We start from the raw sequence: 24,941 nt of genomic DNA, 5'->3' as shown, positions 1-24,941 counted from the left end.
CCTTCCCCCTCCGCTGCTTTTTTTCCATTCTTTTGTGCTAAAGTTTAAATCTACAATCTGTTGAAAATGTAATGGGAAACCAGCCTACAGAAAATGCCATTATTCATATCATCCTGAGCTCATTTATTTTATCTGCAATAGTAATGATAAGACAAGCTGCTTGGCAATGCTGATAAGCTGAGAAATATCTTAGAGCTGTTTGTAGAAGTTAAAGCAGATCTTGGTACTGAGAGATAGGGAAACTGATGAGCCTTTGGGCAATCTGCAGAGCTGAAAGCTAATAAAGATTTTAATAGGAAGGCCTCATTAGGATTAGGGAGAAGATCTATTATCTGGGATTTACACAACACAAATGGAGGGGCAACTTTAATTTCTTCCTCTTTGTTCATTAAATACTATTGCTGAATGTGGAGCCTTTTAACTCTGATCTGGATCTCTTCGTACATTCAAGGAGGCATCACCAGCTGCTGGTTGAGCAAAGCTGGAAGGGTAGTTTGTGTGGGAATGCATTTGCCACACAAGAGAAATGCCACAAAACTGTCTCATTCAGGGCCAGTCATTTTTGGAGGTGCAGAAATACAGTTGTTTTCAGGTGTCTGGGTGGGAGGCTTCTCAGTAGAGTCTTTTTTTTTTTCTCTTTCTACCGTGAACAGTATTTATAAGGTTTTGGCCCCAAGGAGCATCTATAGAAAGGAGTTAACCCACTGCTACTTGTTCTCTTGGTGATGAGATTGAAATACTATTGCTGGATAGCTTCTCTGCCCAGTCCAGCCTACTGGGGTGCTAACTAACACCCGGTCTCACAGTGGTGGCTTTTTTGTTAGTTACAATCGCCATACAGACAGAACTATCCTAGTAGAGGGGATGTCTCCAATGCAGCTGGAGTTGATATGGTAGGAGTGCAATGCCACGGGTGATAGATGGTCTGGTAGTTACACAACAGCGCTGATTTCAGCACCATGTGCATTATACCTGTGATGTACAGAACATTGGCTTTTTGCGGACCCTTAGTGTGCGCAAACACCGATTACATGTTCTCAGCTGTGTTATTCCTCATCCTTAGCATGACCTGTAATGTGCATTTAAGCTGCTGAAAGAGCGTTAGTTTATCCAGGGTTTACAGATTTATTTAATATTTTTTCTCAAGGACCATCCAAACTTTTATTTTTGTGGTTGAACTGGATTGTGAAGCAGGAAAAGAAGCTATGCTGGAACATTCTTTGGTTTGGTCCAAGCCATGTTGTAACCTGATTCTGCTAATCTACAGTTTAAACCATCTTTACACACAGCTGATGAGATCTAGTTGAACCTCTAATGCAGGTGAAGGATTTTGTTAGGTGATATCCTTGCTGGCTGTGAAATGACCACACCTGTGTTTGGAGCAGGAGCCTCAGCTTGTTCCCCATTTTCATAGCACAGACCAGCTGCTCTCCTGCTGCTGGATCAAATCACACTGGTGGTAGCTGCAGTAACATTGCTTCCATGGAAGAGTAGTATTTGGAAAGTCTTTTCAGATGTCTTTAATACAACATAGCAACCAAAAGGGAGAGCAGCACCACATGCTCCAGAGAAGTCTGTTCCAGAGTGTGGTTTGGGATCTGATGGTTAAACCAGTGGTTTCTCAGGGTCTACAGTGCACAATGTAATGACAGATTTAGCTTGAAGTGTTACATCTTCTGTGTGTTTAAGAGCAGCTGCAGCTGTAACCCCTTCTCCTGTACCCTTATGGGTGTGGAGGCAGGTGGGTAGGGCTGGGAGGAAAGCACCCACTGCCCAGGACAAAAAGACATTTCTCATAGGGGGCTGGTGTCAGTGTATTACAGCTTGTTCGTAATGAGTCTCAGTTTATGTCGGCAAACCAGCATGGCCTCCTAAAGAGTTAGCACTGTTTGCACGTACCATATTGCTCCAGCAAGGCTGCCATTTGAGAAGTTTCTAATATTTATGTTTGATATGAATGAAACTTTTTGTTTTGTCTGTAGACCGCAACGGATCTGGAGCTGACTCGTATCAGGAGTGCCTTGATAACAAGCAAGGTATGAGATCAAGTCTCTCCAACATGGGCACTTGGGACTGATTTAGCTTGATTTCTTGCAGCTGAATTGGTTGCTGTCTCTGTCTCACTCCCTCTCTCTGTCTCCCTTTTCATTTTTTCTTCTTTCTTTTTATTTTTTCCCCTCCCCACTGTCTCCAAGCCAGTTCACTGTTAACAGTTCCATGTCAGCTAACCTCTTACAGCTCAGAGTCTCACGACACATTTGTTGATAGGCTTCTTGTTACTAGCAACCCAGACCCTCTGTTATTAAGGAAGGAAGTAGGAAGGTTGTACAACAGAAGTAGTACGTGCACTTGCTTACAGGTATCTTCTTGTTTGAGGTTTATTTGCACAGCCAAACAGAAAGATATTAAACTAAAAGTTAAGGGGAAGCCTGTGCTAGGCTGGGTTACCTTAGTGCAGACATCCTGTGATAATTTGTGTGCCGACATGCTGACTCAGACTTGTCCAGCCTGCTGTCTTCTCACTTGACAAAGTTGATAAGAGCTGCAAAAGTTTCTTGTGACTTACAAGGGAGTGGGGAAGGATGAACCTGTTATCCTTTTACTGTATAAATGGAAAGAAGAGTCACATAATAGAAATGAAAATTGTAGAAGTTTCCCAGAAACAGGACCCAAAGGCAAGGCTGATGATTTTTATGTTTAGAAGAGCTGGTGTATTACATTCTGTCTTCAGATGTCCTCTCTGAGAACTGCAATCAGAAGTGCTACACCATCACAGTAGCCATCTAGTGAGCATTGAAGCTTCTGGTAATCGGGGAGAACAAGCACCTTTCAGTCCAGAATGTCATTCATTATAAGCGACAGCAGAGAGATAAAAAGAAATACTTATCCTAACCAGGTTATAGGCATCTGTTCCATGTCAAGCTTTTTACCCTGCTGTTGACCCAGATCCATGACAGTAGCTAAGATGATCATTTGCTGATATTCTTGCATAATTTTCTAAAGTAGTACCAAGAAACAGAAAAAAATGTGTCCCAATTTTGGTGCTTCATTAGGTTTATTTTCCACTGGTGTTTTCGCTTTCAGTATCCATCAGTCAGTGTTATATATGTGCTTCAAGTCAACGCTGCTGTGAAGTGCATCCTCCCTGCTGTTGTTGGGTTTGGGGTGGGGTTGTTGGGGGGGTGGGTTGGGGCTTTTTTTGTTTGCTTTGTTTCCTTCCTCTCAAAAAGAGTACATTCTCTCTCTGTTGACCTTTACACTCATTTTTTTTCACTATTTTTCTCTACTGATTGTAGTAAATACCTAATCATTGCTAAGCTTTCATTTCAGAAGTTACAACTGGAAGATTAATGTGGAAGTCTGTAATCAATAATGGCTTTTTTAATTAGATGAAGTTTAAAAGCCGTGTAGACCAATCTAATTCAGGTTGCTTCTTTGATAGCTAGTTTGTTCTTGGGGAGAAGAGTTTTTTTCCAATAAGATTTTTCTGGTTGCTGGCAGGAGAGGTTGTCCCATTGATATTTTATAGAAAGCAACTGAGTTTCAGGCTTTAAAAAACTTGAGTATTCTCATTGGTGGAAACCAATTGTAGTCTCTTTAATGTGCCAGTTACCCTGGTTTACCTTAACAGATGGTATTGAATGGCTTCACATCCATCACTTTCATTTGTTCCTCAGTCCCTTGGATTTTTCTTGTAGAGTGGGTTTGGTTAGTTTCTCTGACTTTGTTGTTAATATGTGAACAAGCTGTGTCATTATCAGTGCTTTCGCTCCAGTGTGACTTGGATCTGGTTTGAGTAGTTTGCCATGTCCATGCTACGTCATCGTGTTTAAAGCAACAACCTTTAAGAATGCAGAGGTAGAAAAGTACACGCAGTAACTTGTAGTCAGTCCCTTACCTGTCCAATCCACATTACATTTTGTGAGTGTTCACTAGAGTTGAATCTACCATTTACAGCAATTTACAGAATATAAAATACATAGCTGACGGTGGGCCTGTAATTCTGGTGGCTTTCTGTTATGCTCAAAACAAAACACCACTGATGGCTGGAAGTAGCACTGCCTCTTTAAGAGTATTAAATCTTCAAGCTATGTGACATGCAATTGCCATGACTTCTTTTTATAACAGCATGCTTGTCTCCTAGAAATTATGCTATAATGAGGTTTGGTTTATATATTTTACCCCTTTCCTCATTAAAGTGCTATCTCTTGGAAGAAGCGCTTTGTGCCTTGAAATACTGCACGGTTAAAACGAAGGCAGGTTTATAAGGATTTAATGTACTTGGGAGCCAAGGTTTTGCAGCTTTATGGCAAAGATGTTTTAACAAAGGGCTTTATGGTAAGGGTGTGCTGTATTTTAGTCAGGCAGTTGCTCAGGGGAAAATTTTTAGTGTGAGCATGTCATGGCAGCAAGGAGAAATTCAGAGGGAAACAGGCATCTAAGATTGAGTTCCTGTCTTGGCTGATATTAAGTCTTAATTGTTTGCAATTTCAAGCCCTGAATTATTTAACCTCTTGATTCAGGAAACCAAAGTCTTGCACCATGTCGTGCAAGGACACAAGGATGTCATTTGGGTTTCTCATTTTCATACTCAAAGGCAGGGTATGGGACAGCCACAGATGAGGCTACACATACCTTCTCAGGAGAGAGCTGTTTTTTTCATCCTTTTCTCTCCCATATTCATTTTTAGAATCATACCCTAAAAGCAAGACTTTCTGAGTGTTTGGGAGTTGGAAGTGAAGAGAGCAGCAGCTTGGAGCAGTTATCCCTTCACTGTAGCAAAAGATGTGTCCTGGATCTGCCTGTTTCTCTGGGATACAGTTAGTATCCCATGGTTTCTGAAAGCCAGGGGATTCTGCCATGGAAAACAGGTATAAAATTACAACCAGACACAGTTTTTGCTGGAGCTTCTTAATAGGATCTGACTGTAATTATAAATAAACCAATTCTGGTTAAAACAAGTCAGACAATGAAAAGCACTTAGCTAGGGCCTTGGTGGCATCCAGGAGATGCAACCTCACATCCTTGAAACAGTGCATGGAGAGATAGTCTTGGAAACCGATTCCAAGTATTTCATATTATCATTTGTAGTGCCTTCTTTTATCCATAGAAAATTGTCTTACTTTGCTTCAGCAGTCTTCTTGCCATCCTCCTGCCCTCAGATGGGCTGGTTATGGGTATTTTACCCTCCTGGCCTATAGCTTTCCAAGTAGAGCTACAGGTTCCTGCTGTGGAGGAACTCAGTACCTTTCACTTGGTATTTTGACGTTTTCCAAGAGGGATGTGGTTTTATCTTTCTGATGACACTATTGACTTCTTAGGACTCTTTACATTTCTTTTCTTGTATTTTACACCACCTCCTAAATTCAGTGCTGCTTATTGATTTTGTTAGCTTCCCTCTGGAGGGAGGAGGAATGCAATTTGGAGCGACATTCGAGAGCGAGGACGGAGGACAGTTAATCTTGACAGCGATCAAAATTTGGCTGCAGTTGCAATGACAGCAGTGCCTCTGCTGAGGTTATGGAGGACCAAGTGCTCCTACCCTGGGTTTGTGCTGTGAGTGGATCTCGGGTGGTTTGCTGAGCAGTCATTACAGGGACAGTATGTCTGTAGAATCAGGTTTGATATTGAAATAGTGTCCGTAAACTGAAGACTTCTCATCCTGTTACCAGTCCCTTGGGCCATGCAGTCCCAGTGTGTGTCATCTCCTATTAGTGCTGATGCAATGAATGACCTTGTTTGTGTGAGTGCATTAAGCACAACATTAATATCTAATTTGACTACTTTGAATCCAGACAAGCTGTAATCAATCACCTGAACTCTCTTGACAGTGAATATTGCTGGATGGGGTAAGGAGAACAGATAAAATACGTGCTTGAGCCAAAACTCTAGGAAATTGGAAAACTACTTGTGAGCCTGTGTAGCTGATGTAACTGCAGCTGCTGGTGCAAACAGATTCTTCACTGGAAAGCAAAAGCGAGAAATTTGTGGCCTTTGTCAAGGCCTTTTCAGCCTTCTTCCTGCCTGTTAAATCCCAGCATGGTAAGTGAGACCGCCAGGATACAGAGGCACCTTTTAGAAGATGTTACTTAGAGAAGTTATAACCTATTCCAGATTTGGATCCCTTTTGAACCCCAGCAAGATTACTTTCAGGATGGCAAAGACGAGTTATGAGTCAGATAAATAAAAATGGCAGACTGGCACAGCTGGGTTGAAAAGTGTGGTCAAAACAGTTCTGTCACTGAAGATGTTCTTTCCATTAAATGTTTTGAGAATTAATATTGATTTCAGTGAAATTACCCTTGAAAACAGATTTCCTCCGAACCTTTATTTATGTATATTTCTTTTGGAACTACTTTAGGAGGTGGAAAAATGAAACTTTTGCTTCAGACAGTTTGTATGTTTTGAAATTGGCTTTTTTCACTGTATGAACAGTTTTTAAAATATTATTTATTGTTTATATTCCAGTCATGCCTATGCACTCTAGTTATGGGTTAAACGTCATTTTGCTAACCACAATGCAGATGGGGGGAGGATCAATTTCTGCCTGCAAAACCATGGGGTTTGTGTTTCTGACTGGGGCTGCATCGATTGCCAGTGCATATTTGAAAAAAAAAAAGAAACCCAAAAACAACCTTCTCATTTTACAATATGTTGGCTGCTTTTTTGTTTAAGGAATTATAAATACATCAGCAGATTTTCCACAGAAACACATATGCTTTCTTGCTGATGAGTGTGATGACGCACAGAGAATCCTTGCAAGGGGCCTTGAATCTCCTTCAAGTAGAGGATAGTGCTGAGGTTGAAATTGAAATTTTAAATAACTCTCTTCATTAAAAAAGATGCTAGTGAAGCCTTGTTAGCAGAAGAATTGCCATTTTCTGAGTTGGGTTTTTTTTTTTGCCAGCATGGGAGCAAAGAAAGAGGGAGGCAGAATAAAAGCCTGTGTGAGTGTACGTCCAGAGGCAGCAGCTCTCTAAACTGGTAATGGTGTCTGGAAAGAGTCCAGGCTGTTGTAAATATGAACTTTTGTCAATATTCCCCAAGCTTCTTTGGACTCTAGGGTGGGCTTTATTAGCTGAAGGTCACACTATTGTGCTGCCTCCCTCTCCTGAGACCTCTGATACCTTCCTGAAAGGACAGCCCATTATCCCTGGGCTTAGAAGCCAGCTTTCTCTTCAGTGGCGCTGAAGCTGATAAGCTTAAGAGGCATATTTCATCCCCCCACTGCTGCTTTCAGGAGACAAACAGTGTTTATCGTTCCTGATTAATTCCAGTTGAACAAAAAAACAAAATAGGAGGCATGTGTGTGTGCACACGTGCACACACAGACGGAGTTGACGGGGTTTTCTTAGGCCAGCCTTCTTGCATAACATCAGCTCATCGCTGGGCTGCAGCGGCTGGAGCTGCCTCTTTGTTTTTCCTAGGTGGTGTGTCCGAAGATTGATTTAGTAATGTGAGAGGATCCTGGGTTGCGTAAAGAGAAAGGGGTGGAAAGAGGGGACTGGGTAGCAGCAGCCTGAGCATCGAGGTTGGGATTGATTTGTGGCAATTAAGCATTAAGGTCTGCGAGAGCAGGACCACCCGCTGGGAGAGTGGCTTTCCATCAGCTGCGAAAGATGAATGGCCCGAGGAGAGAGAAGGGCAAGGATTTCGTACTCAGCTACCTGAAAAGAGTCATAAAAACACACTGTGTCTCGCTCTGTATCTTACAGCCCTGTTCATCACAGCTAAATCCCTTTGCTGGGAATTGTATGCAAGAGAGTTGGAAGATATAAATAGTAATTGCTTCTGCTGCTTTGGTTTCTCTGTTTCTGTCTTTGGATCTGGCTTGAAATTTGTCAGGAGAATGTCTTGCTGGTGTTCTTGTTACTGTTATTTCAGTAGGAATGTCTTCCGTATGTGGCACCCAGTTTCTTTTGCTTGTACTGAGATTCAGAGTATAGAATGAGTAACAATGAATAACACGTACAGTGAATAATGTATTGTCCCTCTTAACACTCCTGCAGCTCTGTAAAGTGCCCAGGGAACATGCCCCAGTGGCTGGGACATCCAGGGCAGGAGGCCTGCACTGTGTGCTCTGCTCACAGACACCTTGCCCGCCTGTGCCTGAGCTTTTTTAGTGGATAAATGGCACTGTACAGAGTCCTGTTTGTTTGGGTGACCATGTAGCTGCAGCCTAACTTAGGCCTTTTGCAAAGGGCTCTGTATTTCCTTCAGGTTTGTTATGTTGCCAAGGTTGGGGAGTGAAAGAAGAGATCACACACATGGCTGAAAGAAGCCTGTTGATATGTGGACTGAGGGAGATGATACCCACTCCAGAAAACTCAAAATTTTTCAGCCTTTTAAAATAAAATAGATATATTAGAGAGCTGTGGTGTGTGAACTGCTTTCTCTCACTTTGTTTTTTGTTCATATTGAACAAATGGGCCCTAGCAGCAGACAAGGAGCTTCACCACTCTGCCTTCACCTCTGTTGCAGAGCTGCTGTTCATGCAGAGATGCTTCAAATGCTGCACCAGACGAGCAAATTGGCTACTTAATATATGTTGGATCAAGTCTTTGTTTCACTTGCCATGTTGGCCATGTTTAAACCATGTTCTTGGTACTCGGGTTACAAATAACTTCATTTCCTTTGCCAGAACAGAGAGAGATGGAACAATATTAAAAATAATTTTACAAACTATGTTTACTTCTTGCCAGTGAGGACCACGTTTGAAGATGGATTTTGTTATTATGGCTCCAGCACTAGTGTAAACAGGGTCTAATGAGAAAGGCTGTAAAATAATAGGACTATTGGTCATCTTCAGGGAGAAAGGAATTTCCATAACACGTTTTGAATTAGAATAGATCTGCAGCTTCAGCTGACCAAACACAACTACCTTTTCCATTTTAAAATGTGTATATACTAGCATGAAATGGGTGTGGTGGGCCTCTAATATTGGTTTTTTTCAAAGGTAATCTGCACAAATGTATGTGAATTGTGGGAACTTACTTGCTGTTGTTTTGTGAATTGGGTTACACTGGTCATTCTTCACATAAAACAGAATGCAGTTAAGTTTTAGATGAGAACCTCTTTTAATGTGCCAAAGACTCCTTTTTAAGGGTAGAGTAGATCTAAGGGAGAAAATTACTCTGAAAACTTACCAGAAGGTTATGAAGCTAAATGTATGGCTCGATATCAGTTAACATGGTGAAAGGATTTTTATTAGTCCAGTGGTGCACCATAGAATCCAGTAGTACACATACTCGCTCAGACCCTGGCTTCGGTGATAAGTGAAATGTTAATATATGCTTGGCAGAGCAAGCTCTTAATTTCCCTTAAAATGGAGGGGGCAGAAATTATCTCATAGGGCAAGATGACTTTGGGCTGCTGCCCACCCTTAGGTATGTCCCAGACAAGATTTATTTACTCGGTGTGGATGGATTATTTCCCTTCCCTCCCTGAACCCAGCCTGCGGTAGCTGTTAGCAAAAGCGCTTTCCACCTCCTGTGTCGCGGGAAGCATTTTAGCTCCTGTTGAAATATGAAGCTCTTTCCTTTATTAAAATTAAGAACCACTTTCTCACATGGCAAAGTGTTAATAAAGACTGAAATTGGATCTATAACTTCATGAAAAGAAAGAGAATTTTTTCTAAGACAAATCATGCATGGTAATACCTCCATTGTTCTCTCTCCGTGTTCTTTGTATTGCTTAACTCCCTGCGAACAAAGAACCCATAACTGGCATTGTAAAAATAATCCAAGCATTTAAGTCAAAACTCAAAAGGCCCTTGGGAATGTCATGCAAAGGTGTGCCCTTGAAATGGTGGTTTATGAGTTGTCTGAACAGGTTTGAACATCCTGGCCCTGAGGAAATCTTTGGGAATTGTGCCGCTGACTGCAGTGGGGTCAGGATTTCACACGGCGCTTTGTACGTACTGCCAGGCGTGGAGCAGAGCTGTCTTTCAGTCTTTGAGAAAGTCTGACTCCCTCCTCACAAGCAGGCAGGAGATTTTCTAGATGGTTGCACTTGTGAATTCTAGTGAAGGGGATTGCTTTCCCCCCACACACACCCCACCACCATCTTTGTCACTTACTTAAACAAACATGCACACTGGAAACATGCATTTGCTATGACTTCAGCAGCAAGTACCTTCTCAAGATCCCTTGTCACTGGTCTAGAACTTAAACTGGTTTGGAAAGTGGTTTTAAGTTAGATTCAACCCCTCTTTAACGAAACCAGTTGGGCAGAGAGATGGGAAATTTTATCCCTAGTTGCCATTCAGATGTCTGAATTCAACTAGTTTGAAGTATAAAGGTCCATTCTCTGAGCTTGAACGCGGGTCAGTACAGAGGTTGCATTGTAAATTGAAGTGAGGAGTGCTTACTTCTTCACCAGTTTATTGCAAAGTAATGTGTTTATAAAAGTACAGGTCCATCCAGGGTCAAAGTCATTGGGAAAGGAAGTTACTTAAATGATAAGTGAATAAATTATTCCAAAATTTGCATGCAGATTCAGCTTAGCAAGGCCATTTGAAAGATTGGCTGTAACTTTTCAGTGTTTAGCTATAATGGAATGTGCAAAAACTTAAAACTTCCTTGAAGGTGCCTGGAGAGACCCAGCTGTGGTGTCAGCAGGAACAGGCATTGAGCTCCTCCCAGAAGAGTTCTCAAAAAGTAACAGTCAGAACCCAGTATGGACAATTAGAAAATGGTTTCAAGTAAATAGTTATTTTTCTCCCAACTTTTTCTTGCCCAAACACAGCTAACAGACACCTTCTTTTAAAAAAGAAACATAGAAAAAAGCAGCTTGATTGTTCCTCACTGTAGTTGTGTCTTGAGGGCTTCCCTTAATGAGCTGTCTCCTTCTATCCAGTATGGAAAGAAAAAGAAAAGAGTCAGAGACCTTGCTTTGTCCCCATGTGATTTTAATCTGATTCATTCACTCCTAATCATCTTGAAGGATTTAAAAAAACCCAAACCTCTTAAATCTTAGTTCTTCTTTTCTTTCTCTCCCAAACATCATCATTTGTTCTTTTATCATGTTGCATTTCTTTCCCCGTGAATCAGCTGCCTTTTTAATTTCTTTTCCATATAACAAAAGTCGGGCAGTGACAGAGGGGGGTGGCAGGAGTGCTGCTTTCTTTGATTCCTTCAACACACAAGTGTTCCTTGGCCTTTCATACCGAGTGGTGGAAGCAGCTCTTGAACAAATTGGACCTACTTGTTTGCTGGCCTAGGCCATCTTGTTATCCAGCCAGCTGTATTTTGATCTTGGAGGGCCGTTTGAAGATTAAATTGAGACATCTTTTGTTACTATTAAGTGTAGTAATTAAATCAGCTCAGTGTTATTTAAGTGTGGAAAATGTCGCTTTGCTGGCCCATGGGTGCCTGAAGTTGCCATTAGACAGCTGTGTTGCTTCCAGTACTAATGATGAAGAGGTAGGAGAAAAGAGCCAAGTGCTCTCTAAATAATTTCCAACTCTTTCTGGGTTATGCCGAATCCCCTCCCCACCTTTTTGTGTGGCATTTCTCCCCTGTCTCTCTGCAATTCATGAAGAGCAAGGTTTTTGAGAGTGCACTCAAGCTTGTGCGGTGGAGAGCTGGGAGCAAGTGCTCTGTCCCAAGTGGAGGGTGTGGAGGGACAAGAGTGAAACCTGTCGCGGCACGGCTGAGTTCCCCGGATCGGCGGCTGCTGCTCCATCACTGAGTTTGTGAGTTGTTGACTCTGTGAAAAACAATGGAGGCTGAGCTGGCAGGATGGATGCAATAAATGAGCAAAGGGGGCTGCTTCTCCCCCCACTCCCTTCCTCTGTAGGAGGGAGTCTGCCAGTCAAGTCAAGCATGACGAGTACATTTTTTCCCATGAGGGTCATTGTAGTACAATTTGCTGGCAAAGACTGGCCTGACTGTGAAGTGGTGGCACCTGGGACATGTGAACTCTGACTTAGGCCAGGGCTGGTATCATTCAGAGGTCACCTGAGGCTTAACAGGGGTGAGAGTCAGTTGCCCTTACCCGGCCCCCTTTGCCTTCTGCTTGCCGAGCAGATTGCTTTGAGAGAAGTGGCTGCAGGTGATGATTGGCAGCAGGGAGCAGGGCAGAGAGACACTGGAAGAGAAAGCGAGATCCTCGGTGGGAGAAGCAGTTCTTCGGAGGTCGAGTATGTTTTAATGCTGGGTTAAGTTGCGCAGCAGTATTGATTCATTGCTACTGGCAGCACTGATCACTTGAGTGTTGCCTCGCTCTTTCCCACCATGCCCTTGAGAAGCCCTGTCTTGCCCTCCTGTGCACAGCTGAACATACAACTGCTGCTCTTCTGGCTTCCACAGCAAAACTCAGCAGCTCACGCTTCTTGATAGGAGAGCAGCAGACAGGATTGCCCACGGTCCGTTTTGGCCACCGTGCTCCCTGCCAAGGCAGAGCAGTGAGTTCCTGGTCCAGGCCCACACTCCAGCATTGCTCCTGAGCTGTCTTGTTAGCCTCTCCTCCCAGATGGACCTGACCCTCTAGCTTCCATCTCCAGTAATTGCCCAGCAACATCTATTTGCATTGCTTTGTACGCTTCTGTGTTTTATAGAGGGGGAAGTGTATTTGCACTTTGTGTTTTTGAGCTGTGGCAAGGGCAGAAGTATGGCAGATGGGTGGGGATGAGAGAAACAGGAGCATGATGAATCTGTTTTTCTTACCTTGTTTAAAATTGCCTGTTAAAATTCAGCAGCCGCACCTCCGATCAGCCTAATGGTGTCTGCCATGTTGCGAATACACAGTCATTAGTTGGTCCAATTCATGCATGCTGAGGTAGGAGGGTGATGTGAATGCAAAGGAGATGGAGAGAATAGGAGTTTGGGGGGGGCAGAGGAAGGAGGGGGAGAAGCCTGGTAATACAGTGACAATGAAACATACGGTAGTCACACTGGAAAACTTTCTCCTTCATTAGCAGGGATCTGTTGAGTTTCTGCTCACATTAGGGTAATTAACACAAGTACAGATTGTTGAACATCTGTGCAGTTTAACTATATGGCCGGTTCCCAGGCTTTAAACAGGGCTGTGAGGAGCCAAATGCAAAGCAGTATGAAAAGCCCACACACTATTCATTTTACTGAAATTAGCATTTCTGGATGAAAGCTGATGTTGCACGTCGGCTATAAATTTCCTCTGGTGTGTTGCCAGGTTGGCTGATGATCTGAGGGGACTGTTTGGTAATAATTTTTAAAAATTTGTTGCTTTTAGTATTCTGGAGGGAAAGTTTCTGTCCTACTCTTCCTTTCTTAAAAGGCAAAACAAAAAGCAAGCAAAACAAAGCAAATGGGTATATTCTATCTAATGTGCTTGTAATCTTTTTCCAATGGAAAGCCAGGAAGGAGTTGCTGGTTCAGCCTCCACTGGGGGATGTTGGCTTTGTGGAACCACCAAGGCTTTTTAATGTTTCTGACCAAGCTGCAGTTTTAATTTCCTAGCCTTGTTACATGCCTAGGAGGCTCTGGTTACAATGTCTTGTAGATGCGAGCTGTGTAAATAAAATGCAGGGTTTCTCCACGCGTCACCATCCCATAACTGTGTGTGTGCAGAGGGTTACCACTATAAAGGTAAAGCTGTATTTATGGAGAACCTTCTGCATTGGTTATCCCAGAGGACTGACAGTTTTCTGTGGCATCTCAAAGCTTCCTCCTTATTCATTTTTACCTTCCTGATTGAGAGCATCTGGGCCACGAGGCTTGACAGACTCTTGAGCGTAATGACAAGTAGCAGCGAGTTCTCCATAGAGGGTCCTTCAAGCCGCAAGTACCTCTTACACCTTGGTCCATCAGAGCCAGTGCTTGTTGGCCTTCAGCCTATGTAGCAAGACCAATTTAGGGTTTTTTTGTTCTGTTCCTCTGTGTGGATAGGGACAGGCCAATTTTTCCTTAAATGGATAATTTGTGAAGCCCTCTTCACCTGGGTTTACTAACACCAATAACTCATGGTCAGGTTTTTGATAGCAGATTTTAAGCATCTTTTCACTTTTCACCTAGGAATTGCCACTGGGAGGTTCAGACCAATGGTTTCCACACATGACCATCACAGTTTTCTCTTCTTGTGACTTTTTCCTAACTGTTTTGCAGTGTTCCCGCTTGTGTGGACTTGAGTGTTCTGACTGCACCTATGTTTAAACCCATGAGCAATATAACTTTTTACCCAACTACACAAACACACCTGGATTTGGGCACAACTAAATTAAATTTGTACCATGCTTGAAACTTTTAGTGAAAGTAGCTGTGTGTTTGGAGCAAAGTGTGAAGGGTGTGCCAGGAGCCAGAAACCCTTGTAATTTGACGGTGCAGAGATCCTGGATCGTGAAGACACTGGCATTTTTTTGTTACTCAGTTTATTTGTTTCAGGTACAGGTTTTAACATACCCTGAAATTCAATATGCAGAAGCCAGGCAACACCACCACACTCCAAAAAAACCCCAAAACCCAACACAAAACTAAAACTGACCACGTTTTTTCCTCAAGTGGAAATGCTGTAAGGCAGATAGCCCTTGTAGCTGGGACAACCAATTAGTGCACCATGTGTGTCAGGGAATTTTATTTTAATGGAGAAGACATTCATGTGTGAAGATAAAAAGCCTACCAACGTGCATAAAAATAACAATCCTCATTAGCACTATTTTGTCCCTGCTGTTTTTACTACGCAAAAAAAATTCATTGGTGGTGGGGTTTGTTTTTAATGTGGTCCCTGTGGGCAGATGGGAACAGAGCTGACCTTTGAAACCCTACTTAAAATTTAAAAGGTTTGTATATTTTTTTTGTTTAATTGGGAAAGGAAAAGACTTGGTGGCTTGGAGGAAATGTATTTCTTGCCAAGATTGCAGTGATTTGGTCCTTTACTTCACCTTCAGTTCCTGCTCTGTAATGGCTTACACTCCAGCTCAGAATTTAGCTTGGCGTCACTTGGAGTTGTTGGTGAAATTGTTGCCATTGCAACCACCAGCTCCTCCACAGTCTGCTGACAAGGATCAAAGCTTCCAGAGCTTTGTATTCTTTGTGACCAAAAATAGATTGAGACCAAAACACAATCTTGAAATCCATTCCTGCAAATGTCTGGGCTTTAGAAGCACCCTCGCCCACATGCCTGTAAGACAGCCCTGTAAATCCTGTGCTCTATGTTTTGTCACTGCAGGATTGTTTTCTAGGGTGAAGGTGGCCCCAACAAGACAGGTTTGATGAATCATATAAAACTCTGCAAGTTTAGTTAAATATGTGGATTGGTTTTGAAGCACTAATTTATTTAATCTAGTCCAAAGGGAAATTCAGCCTGGCCTACTTATTCTTGTAATGGTTTTACAGATAATTATTTACGTGTGTACACAGCATCTTAGGAAGAGAGGAATTCAGTGGAATGTTCATCTGTGTTTGATTTCTTGTCCTCTCCATAAAGGATACTGGGAAGGGGGTACATTGTGTGGGATGTATAGCTCAGAGAGCATCCCTTACAAGAAGAGGACAGAGGGCATTTACTGTTTCAAAGAAGGGTGTGCAGTGAGTGGAGCATTGAGATTTGCTCTGCAGTAGCTCTACCAAAAGAATCCTGGCCCCTTGGTTAAGAAATATTTGCTTAAGCCTAAATTGGAAAAAAAAAACCCCAAAATGAACCCCATACTTCTTTTTTTTTTCCAAACTCACCTGAGTTTGTACAATCATATGTTGAAGCAGTATAGCCCCATGGAGACAAATCTGAGGATGGACAGGAAAGGGAAAAATGGAGGAAGAATTGAAGAACTGTTGGAAGAGAATGGATTTCAGGAGGGTGAGAGGGGGAGTTTCTTAGCAACACTTCCCTCTTCTTGAGCATGGGTTATAATATTCCAGAAGCTGTAAAACTGCAGAATGTATGGTTGAGGTAGGAGGGTGTTGACATTTTATGTTAAGATTGCTCCGTCAGTTTAGGTACTTGATGTATATAAATGCAAGTATCAAAATATTCTCATGCCTTGTTTGTTGCTCTCTGTGCTGATGACAAGAGGGTGGAAGAGGGTTATGCTTACGGCTTTTTGAGACATACACAAGAAGGTGCAATATGAGAAATTGTTTTAAATTGATCACAGTGTTACTGTGTGAAACAATTTTATGGGGTTTTGCCTTTGATTTTCAAAGTCAGTGTTACTTTTGAGTATTGGCAGAATTGTGTCACTTTAAGTTGATGGCGATGTTCAGTCTTACCAAGGTTAACATCTGTGCTCCCTAGATTAGTACCCCATGATTCTCTTCTTGGATTTGATTTGGTCTCTTTCTAGGAAAACCCAGCTCTGTATAAAAGAGTCATGCTCAGGACAAAAATAATAGTATTCCTGTGAAAACACACAGAGAAACTTGTATTATTTTCACTAACTGCTAGGCAGAAACCAAAGTCACCTATTTGGGTATGTGGAACTGACCGTGAAATTAAAGGGCTGCTGTATCTGCAGATAATGCTGCCAAACCGAAACAAAACTTTCCTTTATTAATATCCCTCTCTACCTCAGCCCTGCTGCCTAAGAATATTCCCCACAGACTGGGCTTAACGTGTCTATTCTGTTCCTAAAGAGCAGAAAATAACAATCCATCCAGAGAAGTGGATTCAGAATTTTCCAAGACAGCAAAATTGCAGCTGGTGGAACAGAGCTATCAGCCTTCAGTTCCATGGCCGTACCTGAGACCACAAATACTGATTTCACTGGCAGTTGACGCTACTTGTAATGATTTTTCCAGCAGATTTTTCCAGCACGTACAGTGTGTATTTTCCCTGGCTGAGAGGCTGTAGGGCATGCACTGAGGACATCATTTTGAAGGACTCCCAAAGTTTCCTTGGAGGTTTCATTTCATTTGTCCCTAAGCAAACTTCTGCAAAGCAGCAAGTTCTCTTGTTCTCCTGCGTGATCACTTGGAATGGGCAGTGGTAATTTAAATACCTAAAACAAGCTTAGAGAGCTTGAGGCTCAGCTACTTCTCAGATGTTTTTCAGACCCCAAATGGAGTGCAGTACATCTTGCTAACCTTGCAGTTGCATGGTTGGAATTATCTCCATTGTGTAGATGAGAACACTGAAGCAGATTTGAAATTACTTGCCCCAGGCCATCTAATGCTGACAATATACCACACAGTCCCTCAGCCTCTTTCTGTTCCATGACCATTCTCTTGCACCTGCATGTGGAAGGAACAGCAGAGCTGGCGGAGAGCGCTGTTTGTTGTGATAACAATGTGCATTAGGTCCTGAAAGACCATCGGACAGTGATGGATACATTGCTGTGAAATTAAAACCTCAGAGAGGTGCACAGAAGGAAAGGCTGCAATGGTGGTTGTTGTGCACGTAGGTGGACACAGGAGCAGGCAGGCAGCGAGATGAAGCCAACAACATTCGCAGTCCATCAGCCCCTGCGCCAGGCAGCCCATTTGCATTCTTCTGTCAGGGAGTTGGAAGCTGCCACGGAGCAGTTTATACTCCAGCATGCTCTGGCCTTGAATTATGCATGACCAATTTATCATGCCCCCAGCTGAAAAACTAATTGTGTCCCTGGGATATATTTACTAGAAATTGTAGTTTGCTGTGCTGGGGTCCCCAGAGTGTCCGGCAGAGCAAATGACTGGGAAGTCAGAGCGTGTTCAGAACAGGACTCCTGGCTCTGCCAGAGCCACCATGCCGTTGATAGATTTTTCACTTCGATTGCCTTTCTGAGGGTTTCCCCCCTCCTTCCTATTTTTCTTACACTGCATTACACTTAATCGGTCTGCAGGAGTCCTTCCAGTAGTTTCCAATACTAAAAAGCACACTGATGTGCCTGAAAAAAAGGCAATTTATTCAGGAAATGCCAACCAGGTTGGGGGGAAGGGTGCTGATTTCTTCTGAGAGAGACTTTTTTTTCTTTTCTAAGCACAGTGTGGCTTCATGTAATGTCTCCAATTACTGTGAACGTCCCTTCCCTCTCCAGGTCTAGAGTGATGAGATTCCCTAATTACTGTCATTTGAACGAGAGATTGGGAAGGAGAGGATTTCTTTTCCTCGTGCAGAGCTTGTGAGGTGGGCTGAAGCTTGCAAATGGTATTACTACCAGGTCTGGTGAAGGAGCATGAGATCCCCCAGACCAAATCTCTCAGTGCTGAAAATGCCACCTGTCAAACCTGTATCTTTGCTTTAAACCCTCTCCTAAGGTAGAGCTGAGCCACAGTGATCATAGGTGGGGGCGAAGTTTGAAAGGGAAGGAGGCAACTCACTGATAAATTAATCACCCAGTTCTGTCTGTCCTCCCCCACTTGTCACAGGAGGAGGATGTCAGGGAGTTAATCACTATAAAGGAGTCAAAAGTAACACGACTTCAGAGGCAGAAAAGCCCTTTGGAATCTCTTGCTCCCTTTTTATTATCCTCCCTGTCCAATCTCGTGCAGCTCTGCACAACGCTGTGTGCAGCGCAGAGCTCCATCCCTAGGGACAGCAGGAGCTGTGGTGGCTACTCTGTGAAGGGAGATGAGGAGGGCTGTTCCTCCAAGGGGCTGGGGGACTGCAGCCTCAGACTTTGCAGAGAGGGAGCACTTCTCTTCCAGGATGGCAGGAACCTTTCAGGTCTGTTCACTCCATAGCTAGGGATTCGAGGGGACATCTGGAGGAAGTTAACTGGGTAGAAACTGGCAAGAGGTGCTCTCTTAAGTAAATTCAAAACTTACAAAAGTAGTTTGTGGAAACTGTTTGCAGCAAGTATGTGCATGGGGAGTTGAAAGAAGGGAGGTTATTTTTTGTTATTGCTGAATGTCACAGAGCTGCATCAGCTTTTAAACATTCAAAAACTCTCTACAGCTTCTTTTCTTCTAGTTGCCCAAATTTGTATTCATCATCTATTTCACCAAAAAGATCTGATGGAAAAGTTTTGTTCAGGTGATTCAACATCTTGCTGCACAAAAAGTACAGCAGATGTGCTGTGTGATGAAACCATGCTCCTTTTTACTGAAATACATGGTACAACCAGCATAAAAGTAGAATTAAGCTTGTAAAATCATATCAGAGAGAAGGCATAAACAGGATTTTCCCTAAATGCAGCTAGCAAGAGCAAAACCAAGACTACAGAGTTCAAGGTTGGCATGGACTGCTACATCAGAACAAACACAGGGGAACAGGAAATAGGCGTGACTCTGGAGATGATGTCCTTGTAGGATCCAGCACTGTGAAGTTGCTTTGCTCTCTTTAAGCTATCGCACCTACTGATTTCCAAAGAGCAGTGGACTGGTGATGGAGCCCACCAGTTCAGCAGGTCTATGTGCAGAGAGGCAAAGGAAATTGTTATTGCGAGCTGCAGAGTATTTTACATTCTCTTGAGGGTGTTGAAGCACTTTAGGAAATTACTGTGCTGTTTGAGTAGTGGGGAGAACACAAAACATGCTGGGAGAGGTAGGATGGAGACCACATTTCACTTGTACCATCGAGGAAAGGATAGTGTAGGAGATAATATGAATTGAAACATCTTTTGTTGATGTTTTTAGCTGCAGCAGCTCAGTGTCTGAATGGTTCTGCCCTTTCATTATTCAGAACAAAACACATTAGCAAGTTGAGGTTATGCTCTTTTTGCTAGTGGTTGTTATTAGCTTGTTAATGATCTTCCTAGGTTTGAAGTGTCTGCATATGTGAGTTCTAGGATGACTTGAATTCAGGGAGCCATCCTTGGCAGGATGTTCCTGATTTCTCCTCTGAAACTTCCATGTTTTGTTCCCTTCCAGCCCCTCTTGTCGTTATAAACCAAGGAAAAAGACACTGACACTGTGTTGCTTTATGGATATTGCTCTTCCCTGGACCTGCCTTCCATGCTTTTTCCAAGGGAGCTTGTCTGCCTGGAGATTGACAGCTCTACTGGTTTTTCTTCCTCCATTTTATTATTCACACCCTTTTGAGTTAACTGCTTCTTTTCAGTCTGTTGGTGTGCTGTACTCAAGTTGCCTGAGCTATTTGGTTTTCTCCCCTTTGCTTGCTGCTGCTGTGGCTGAGTGGGTCAAGAAGCTGCAGCACTGCTGGGAAATGTCAGGTGCAGAGGAACCCATGAACAAGCCATGGTGGCAGCCCAAAAGATGAAAATAAAGGTGATGGAATTGGAGTAGAATAGAAGTCAGCATCAGTTTCGTAAGGGGCTACATGACACAAACTGACCCTCCCCCAGTTCTTATTTTTTTCACACCTGAAGATCTCATCCTCCATCATTTTCTTCTTCCTCCTTTCTCCCTCTGTTAGCTGGAATACACTTCAGTGTCACTTCTAGATTCCTCTGGTGTTTAAGTTACATAAATAGTTAGAGAAAACAAGTTGTGATCAGCAAAGAGAGAGGGTGTTTACATGCCTTTTTAAGAAGGGGAAATTTTTTGATTCATGCTTGAGGGTTGAGGGAAATTACAGTAACACGGACTACAACTTAAACATAGTGCTTGCTACCACAGTTTCAGATCAGTGTGAATGTCATCAGCTAAAACACTGTTCAGACTTGGAAATTTCATGGGGAGTGGGTTGAGCCCCATGTCCTCAGTACAGTGTATTTCTAAGTGTCCACACATTCCTCCCAGGCAGGAACAAGAACTAACAAAAATAAATGGGGGAAAAGAAACAGCGCATTTTTTCTCATGATAAAACCCTGGAAGGATCTCTGGAGATGTTTGCCTGTACAATTGCACATCCATATTCCTCCCTGCCTTAGGGAGCTGTGGAGGAATTCTGAGGGGGGTGCAGGCAAATAAACCTCACCGCTCCAAGAAATCCTGAAAATGTCCATCAGAAACGCTGCAAGTATTCGGAGGCTGCTGGAAACGTTCCAGTCTCAGAGTCTTTGTCTCCATCCATCACAGGCACTGCAATCTTTGTGCCCCCAGCTTCAAACAAGGGCTTCACGCTGTCCTTGCAATCTGCCTTTATGCAGCGGAGTGTGGAGGCTTCTAATTACGAGGCCGAGCTGCGCGGCGGGTGGGGAGACGTGCTGTGCCCCACAGCCGCGTACCTGATTATCCGTTGCTGAGGTCGTTAGAAGGGTTACTCCTGAGTTTAAGCCTGCTCCGCAAGACCCCTAATTATATGCTGCTCTGCAAGTTGCATTAAAAAGAAATTGTTGAAAAGACAAAGGACAGAATAACATTTCCTCCCTCGTCTTCCCCTCGCTCCCCCCCTGCAACACACGCAGACACACACTCCCCCACCTCTCCCCGCTGGGCCCAGAGCTACTTCTCACGCTTGAGTTGGTGCAAGCTCTGATAAAGCCATTGAAAGATGCAGCAGGGAGACAGAGCGCTCCCAGGGACAGAGGGGAGCAGAAGAGGAAGCCGAAGTAAAATGACCCCCTCCCAGGTAGATACAGCCAGGCGCTGCTTGCTGAAGGAGTTGTCCCACAGAGCAGAATTAGAGAAGAGATTAACCGTCCTTTATTGTTTTGTTTCACTTCCTAGGGAGCAATGTAATGTGGTTTCTTCCATCGTGAAAAACCTGCTTCAGCTGGAGCTCCGGGAAGCCTGAACCACTATAGATAACACATTCAAAGTGTAGTATCCCTTGCACATGCTGCCAGTTCTCATTTTAATCTCCCCAGACATCAAAAAAATTAAAATGTAAAATTCTAAGCCATGCAGTTGAGTGACATGAAGGCTGAGCTCACTGCAGTGCAATTTCCAAATCTGGGACATGCACACATGTGTCCATCTCTGTCAGAGATAACAGGTTTATGTGTGCTTTCCATGAGCCCATGAAGTGTACCACTAACCGAGATAGAGAATTGAATGGGTTCTTCATTACCACATGTCTGGACTGCTAATGAAACTAAACCCAGATAGATAACAGCAGCACTGAATATTTCCAACGCTTCTTGGTGCAATGGTAATGTTTTCCGTTTATGGTGGAGATAATGTTTTCTTCAAGATTTCTGTTTCAAGGCATGGGGTTTTTTATTACTGTTTGCATTATAGTAGTACCTGAAAGCCTGAGTGATAGACCAGGATTTTACTGCACTAGGTGCTGTACAAACGTGGTGGGAAAAAACAGATTGTGTGCTGCAGATGGGGGTTTTTTCAAGACATGGCCATGGGGATTTTTCATTGGTTTCGTAGCTTAGAGGAGCTCGTATTTGAAGAGGAATTTCAAAGTCAAAATGTCAAAGTTTGAGTCAGTTCAGTGCTGGAGAAGCTTGCCAACTCTATCATATTATACTTTGCTGTAATCTGTAAGATTTAAACCTTGCTCATTCTCCAGAATTTCTCAGTTGTAATGCTCCATTGTATACTCTTTTATGTCTTACTAGTTTGCCCTCATTTTATTCTGGTGTACAGCACTAGATTTACTACCCACCCAAGGTACTAACAGCAGAGAAACTTCTTCCTCCTGCCCAATGTGATTTTTTTTTTACCCCCCCTCTCATGTTTTCATGTATTCAGTTTGTCTGCTTGTGTAGTGAGGAAGATCCCTGCAGCAACCATTGTTGGGGCTCTCGTTAGCATGGACAGGCAGTGGTGCAGCCACGCTGGCAGTGCAATGTCATTCCTTTGCATTTATTGGCACTGCCTCCAAGGCACTGGGTTGGGCACCAGATGTGAGGCTGAATGGGTTTTTTTCACTTGATCACCTTGTGCTCCCCCACTTTGCTCCTTCCAAGACAAGATCCAAAACCACCTTTTCTCCCCTTGGTTTGTGGGTTTAATGTGAACTCATAAGCACCTCTTTGCATAAGGTGACAGAACCCCAAACCTTGAGCCTGATAACCAAAAACCTTTGCACGTCAGCTTGATGTACACTTTGCTTTTCTATGCTTCGCTTTTCATTGCTGCCTGTTGAAAGGTCTCTTAGATGTGATTACTGTGGGGCATTGTTCCTGGCTACCCACCCAAGAGCAGGTTGAAGATGGCCGTTATCCCACTTGCAATTTTACGTGGCTTTTAGGTCGTGAGCAAGATGACACCACAAAGATATCACCCGCCTTGAATTTACTCCACAGAGCAAAATCTCTGTTTTGAAAGGTGATTGGAAATTTTCCAGTTGTGCCTCATATTGTCTAAGGTAGTTCAGAATCTCTTTGATACAGAAATGTCATACCGCTTGAGCTGGGACTGTAACCTTGTCTTCAAGCCAGGTGCAGGGGTTGCGGTACCTGTTTAGTAAGAGATGGTACTTCCCTTGTCTCGCACGCTCTTCGGTTAGTAAGAGTCTCTTGTTGGCTTCTCAGTTTTTGTTCTGTGATAATCTCCCTGCTTTAAAAGGTGCAAAGAGCGATTGTGGGTTTTTTTGCATGCATTGGTTTGTCGGTTTCTTCAACCCCAAAGTCCCCAGAGTCTGCAAGTTGAGTCACTTTCCTGCTGGCACAGTCTTGTGCTTGTTTTGTCGCTTTTGAAAAAAAAAACTTGAAATATAGAAGTAGCGAAGATAAAAATGAATTTCATTATAGTGCTTTTCAAACCCTTGGACGTACACACAGACAGCGAAGCAGGCAGCGCGTTCAGCCATAGCTCACTTAGCAGAAGTTTGACACCGTAACCCATGTCATTGAGCGGATAAATACTGGGCATGAGCAACAGCTGCTTTCAAAAGACAGCACTGTGACTTCCATCTGGACATCTGCCAAGGAGGGAGGGTAAAAGGGACATGATGTTAACATCTTGCTTGATCCACGACACCTTTAACATTATCATTTTACCTGTCTCAGAAGCAAAACTCTCTGAATTCGTACTGCTCATCTCAGAAATCTGCCTCTCTGGATCAGGGGCCAACTAGATACCAAGTCAAAGAAACCAGATGTGGCAAACTCAACATTAGGAAAGGATGGCTTAGCATTTATTGATTTTTTAACATGCATGTCTTTACATTGTGTGTTGGAGTTGATTTTTAGGTTTCTAAACAAATAAGCACTGTCTGAGGTCGGGTACACAGTCTGTACTAATGGATGTGAACAAAGAATGCTTTGATGGAGCGGTATTTCTTTCTTAATTATTTTGTACAGGTGAGATCTCTTGGCTATAACCCAGGTAGATGTGAAATATCCATCACAAGACACTGCAGTAGCAATGCTAAAAAAGCATGCTTGCATTTATTTGAGACAGTGACAGAATGTGCCCGGGAAAACACGTGTGCTGAGCTGAGGCAAGCCCTGATCCTACAGCTGGTGGTGATACAGTAGGACCTTGTGCACTGGAAGGATATGCTGCCGAGCATCATGATGCTGATTCCCCCCTGGACTGCTTCATTTCAGCACAAATTAACTTAATACTTTACAGTGACTGCTACAGATTTGGGTTATGATGTACTTGTGCTAGTAGTCTACATGCCCTTCAGTTTCTGGTGTGGTAAAGTGCCTTGAAACCTGGAATGCAAAGACCTGGAGAGGTCAGGGAGCAAAGGAAAGGATACGGGCAAGTTGATGAATGCTGGTGGTTGTCTGACCTTGAATGGAGCCTCTCAGCAACTGCTTCCTGAGCAATTGGGAATTTTTCCTGTTTGAAAATCTCAAGGCAAATCTCTTCTAAAGAAAATGTAATTTGATTGGTTTTATGTTTGAAATAAGGGATGAAAAGGTGGAAGAAAGTGACTTGTTTGTTTAGGTCAGGCCCTGTGCTTAACGGAAAGTGTGAAGTCATAGGGTCAGCAGTCACGAGTTGAAAGGTTATGGAGTGAAAAAGAAGGGGAAAATAATAGAATTCCTTATTTGTGCCTAAGGTAGTTGAGCTTTTTGGCTGTCCATCTGCCACAGCTTAGCACTGTGACCAGACCTGTGTATGGAAGGTTTCCTTTTCCAACATTTCACCCAATCACTCCCCAGTCTGTCCCCTTCATTCTTTAGAATAGGTACTAGGCAAGTACATTTTTTACATCTTGTCGTTGTCCGCTGCTCTGCACCTTGTCTTCAGCAGCACTTGTGCTGTGGCTGCACTGTTGGAGCTGGGCTGGCAGAAAGCTAGTATAGAGTGGCTCAGCAGAGGTTGGTGCCAGACACAGTTGTCTGCCAC

The 24,941-nt window shown here is 43.2% G+C and overlaps 1 protein-coding gene across 19 annotated transcripts in view; it reads left to right on the top strand.

The window, feature by feature from the left end:
* Positions 1–24,941, top strand: part of FBRSL1 (fibrosin like 1) — a 524,940-nt gene that overhangs the window by 425,638 nt on the left and 74,361 nt on the right. For 14 of the 19 annotated variants that reach the window (XM_062010071.1, XM_062010068.1, XM_062010061.1 and 11 more), the window contains one exon: positions 1,983–2,036. The exons of the other annotated variants lie outside the window; for them this stretch is intronic. In XM_062010071.1, coding sequence (XP_061866055.1) covers positions 1,983–2,036 — 54 coding nt within the window. The remainder of the gene's footprint in view (positions 1–1,982; positions 2,037–24,941) is intronic. 19 annotated transcript variants of the gene reach the window in all.

Source organism: Colius striatus, chromosome 17 (genome assembly GCF_028858725.1).
Source record: "Colius striatus isolate bColStr4 chromosome 17, bColStr4.1.hap1, whole genome shotgun sequence".
Classification (NCBI taxonomy): domain Eukaryota; kingdom Metazoa; phylum Chordata; class Aves; order Coliiformes; family Coliidae; genus Colius; species Colius striatus.
Note: the sequence above shows the minus strand (reverse complement) of the source record. Positions and strands in the feature narration are given on the sequence as shown.